General features: G+C 39.2%; 1 protein-coding gene across 1 annotated transcript; it reads right to left on the reverse strand.

Annotated features, from left to right (window-relative positions):
• Nucleotides 1-937: 937 nt before the first annotated feature.
• On the reverse strand, nucleotides 938-3,086 carry ebag9 (estrogen receptor binding site associated antigen 9; the record flags this gene model as incomplete). The annotated part of the gene is made up of 4 exons (XM_010784136.1): nucleotides 2,732-3,086; nucleotides 2,187-2,281; nucleotides 1,279-1,360; nucleotides 938-1,093 (listed from the first exon to the last, which is right to left on the reverse strand). Coding segments are annotated over exons 2-4 (321 nt in total), but the record flags the coding sequence as incomplete, so codon positions are not given.
• Nucleotides 3,087-3,334: the final 248 nt, after the last annotated feature.

Genomic DNA, 3,334 nt, shown 5'->3' on the forward strand with positions numbered 1-3,334 from the left:
GATATATGAACAAACCCTTCTGTAAAAGCCTTCATAATATTGATAGGAATATAACTGGAAGGTTTGGTGCATCTACGTACTACTGAAGTTGAAACTTCGAACTCAAGAGTAGGAGAAAAAACTCATTTTGAGAAAACGACCTTTAAAGATTGCAGTGAGGCACTAGCTAAACCCTCCTGTTCTTTGGATGACAGCTTGCGCATTGACGCACTCCATGAAGGTATTTCATGTTCGGGGTCATTTCTTTTTTGTATAACCTTGCTTCGTGGAAGTGACAATTGTTGTCGTCTTCTCTGTAAACGTTTTTTTCGCCGTTCTTTTGCCATTTTGAGATTTACATTTCTAGCGGAAAGCTCACCAGGAAGTGTTTTAGCACACCACGTGACGCATCTTAACGAATCACGTTGTCTGAAATTGACACCAGCCAATGAGATTTCGTTTCTTGGTTTAAGACCCCTTTCTACTTTCACGATTGGTTGCTGATACAAAGGAAACAACCATATTTGGATCCGATGAGATTGTGCAGGAGAGACACAGCTTTCCAACGATATCTCTGTTGACATGGTGCACACAGCGGTCGCGGTACTTTATGTTACATTAGAATGCTAACTTTTGGCGAATTTAGGAGAAATCTACTGACGCAAATAGACAAACTATAGTCAAATAAACACTTAAATGTGTATTTTGTACATTTTCCTTCCAAAATCCTTAAAGAAAACATGTTGAAAGAAAACATGTTATAGAATCAAAATAGCACAAATTCTCAAAATTGACCAGTGCTTGAAAAACGATGTTTTTCGCCTGCTGTGTCTCGCCTTAAGCTGCAATAAAATGCTGGAGAGACATGTAACTAATCTCACCAACATGGAAAAAGTGTTCAGGATATTCAGTATCAATAAATGTATGTTGTTGACAGCTGCACTGGGTGTGGACGTACCTTCTGTGTTTTCCTGATGGTGGGAGCCATGTCTTTGAAGTAGTCGGGCTCTTGGTCCATGTCGTTGGCTGTAGGTGAAACGTTTCCGTTGCCACCTTCGATCTTAATGCTTGTAGGGCCGTCTTCATCCCAGGAGCTCCATTCTTCAATCTCGGGCTGTGCGGTAGAGACAATAGAAAACTGTCAAATGTATACCTCGAACTCAAGTGCAGGAGTTTGTTTAATATGTATGCATAAGGGAATTACATGCAAAATAACAATATGTCATCCAAAGATCACGTGTAGTTTGCCTTTCCACATATTGTCTCAGTGCGGGTGCTGTTCAGGGACACAATACTGACCTGTTTTGGTACGGATGATGAAAAGTCCACGGTTGTCGGGAGGGTTATTTGATCACCACTGAGCTTGCGGCCTCTTCCACTCCTGCAGAGTTAATAGAATACAAATAACAAAATTCAACCATGGAAATAACAGAATTGGTAAACCATTGTTATCAAACGCCACGGTCCGATCACTTTAGAGTAGATAAGTAAGGTTTTTGACTGCCACTGTTCTTTTACCTTTTGGCCCAAATCCAGGAGGATTTTGAAATGTAAATAATACATGATAACTGCAAAGAAATGGGGCATTTGTGCAGCAGAACCGTGAAATGAATATGGCTTCATTAGCGTGTGCGGTGCTTTGAATTCTAAGTATTGATACACAGCAGATATCAATAGACAAAGCTTCGGCTGCAAACAGCTGTTCTACGCACCTCCCTCTGCTGATTTTGATTGATTATTAATGTAGATGAATGTAGATAAATCATGCATTTTTGTGACGACAGGTATGATTTGTTAACTTTTTAACAGCTGAGATCAAGTCCAATGGGATTCATGCAATGTGGAATCTTGATGCCTTTGTCACGTTTCCCCTGACATTAAAATTAAGCTCTGGATTGAAACCCTTCATGAACTACTACATTTCATTGATAAATCAGCATGCATGTGACCCACTAAGAAAGCAAACAATTTGACCTGTCTTCCCTCAAAATAATTCAAGTATTTCATGGTTGTTGGAAGTCACTTTGTTGAACAAGAGTATTCGAATAATCTGATATTTAGTTGTCCAGATATTATCATAACGTAGCAGTATACTGCTAATTTCTCAAAGGTTTTAGCTTTTTTTGACATATAGGTTTGCCCTTAACCAAGTGCATTCAGATCACAAGAGTATCAGGGTGTAATGGTCGTTGCTCGGTTGTGCTTACCTGCATATTAACCTTTTGAAGAAAGAAAGGAAGCTGGCTAGACATGTGCAGATCTTGAAGAGACGGAACTGAGTGATGGCCATGATGAAATTGAACTGATGGAAAAGGGAAGAGAAAATATCAGCGTTTAGATCAACATTTAAGAACATGACTGGTTTTGCTCCAAAGGACCAGGATGTATGTAGAGCAACAGTAGACCAATACGTATGACGGGTAACATACAATTAAGAATAGTTGACGAGGAATCAGTCTTTAGAAATCATTCAAATTACATATTATTCACAAGCTCAGCAGCTGTGACCTCTTATTTAAATGCCATCTGTATGTGAATAAACGGACACTTAGTAGATTGTAACAATAATAACAATAGAACATTACATTACATTGACACATTTAAACTGTTGTTTGATACGCAATACATCGCCATACAACAAACGGAGGTAAGGTTAGACACACGTTCTGTCAATATTTGTACGACATGAACGTAACAGAATTACGACTTAAAATTAGCTTTTTGCGTGTATTAGCATCGTGCTAATGCTCACCTTGCAATATGTCAATACACCGTGTACAGAGCAGCTGGTTTCTTCTTGAATGGTAGAAGAGGCAAGTTCATTTATTTGCTAATCGTTGCTTGCTAGCTTAGCCCACAGGAAAACATGATATCCCTGAAACCTTTACCTGTCTTTGTATAACGACCAATTGGCAGAGAAGAATTATATCGCTGTCATGTTAAAACCACGCATGTAACAGCCGTACACCTCAATGAGGTTTCAGGACAAAACTCCTAAATTCGTGTCGTCTCTCGTCTCTGTCCCATGGCTGCCATCTTTGAGCTGGGAGGAGCAGGAACAGGAACAGGGAAGTGCAGCGTGTTCGTGCTCCGTTCAGGTACTGTGGGAAATTAAGGACAAAACAATACTAGCTATTTCCAGAGCCATGGATTGGGTTCATTCCATGGAGAAATCCCTAGTTATAAACCTTTTAATTTGTGTCCGAATATTGTTTACGTATTCCAAGATATTTACAGTAGTGGGCGTGCTTTTACTCAACTAAATGTCGTAATTCCACTGTAAAAAAAAAACCTGAAAAAAACACAACAAACTCAGTTTCTATTTAAAGTCTCGCAATCACAATTTTACTAAAAG

The sequence above is a fragment of the Notothenia coriiceps genome, unplaced genomic scaffold (assembly GCF_000735185.1).
Source record: "Notothenia coriiceps isolate Sejong01 unplaced genomic scaffold, NC01 NC01_scaffold00026161, whole genome shotgun sequence".
In the NCBI taxonomy this organism is placed as follows: Eukaryota; Metazoa; Chordata; class Actinopteri; order Perciformes; family Nototheniidae; genus Notothenia; species Notothenia coriiceps.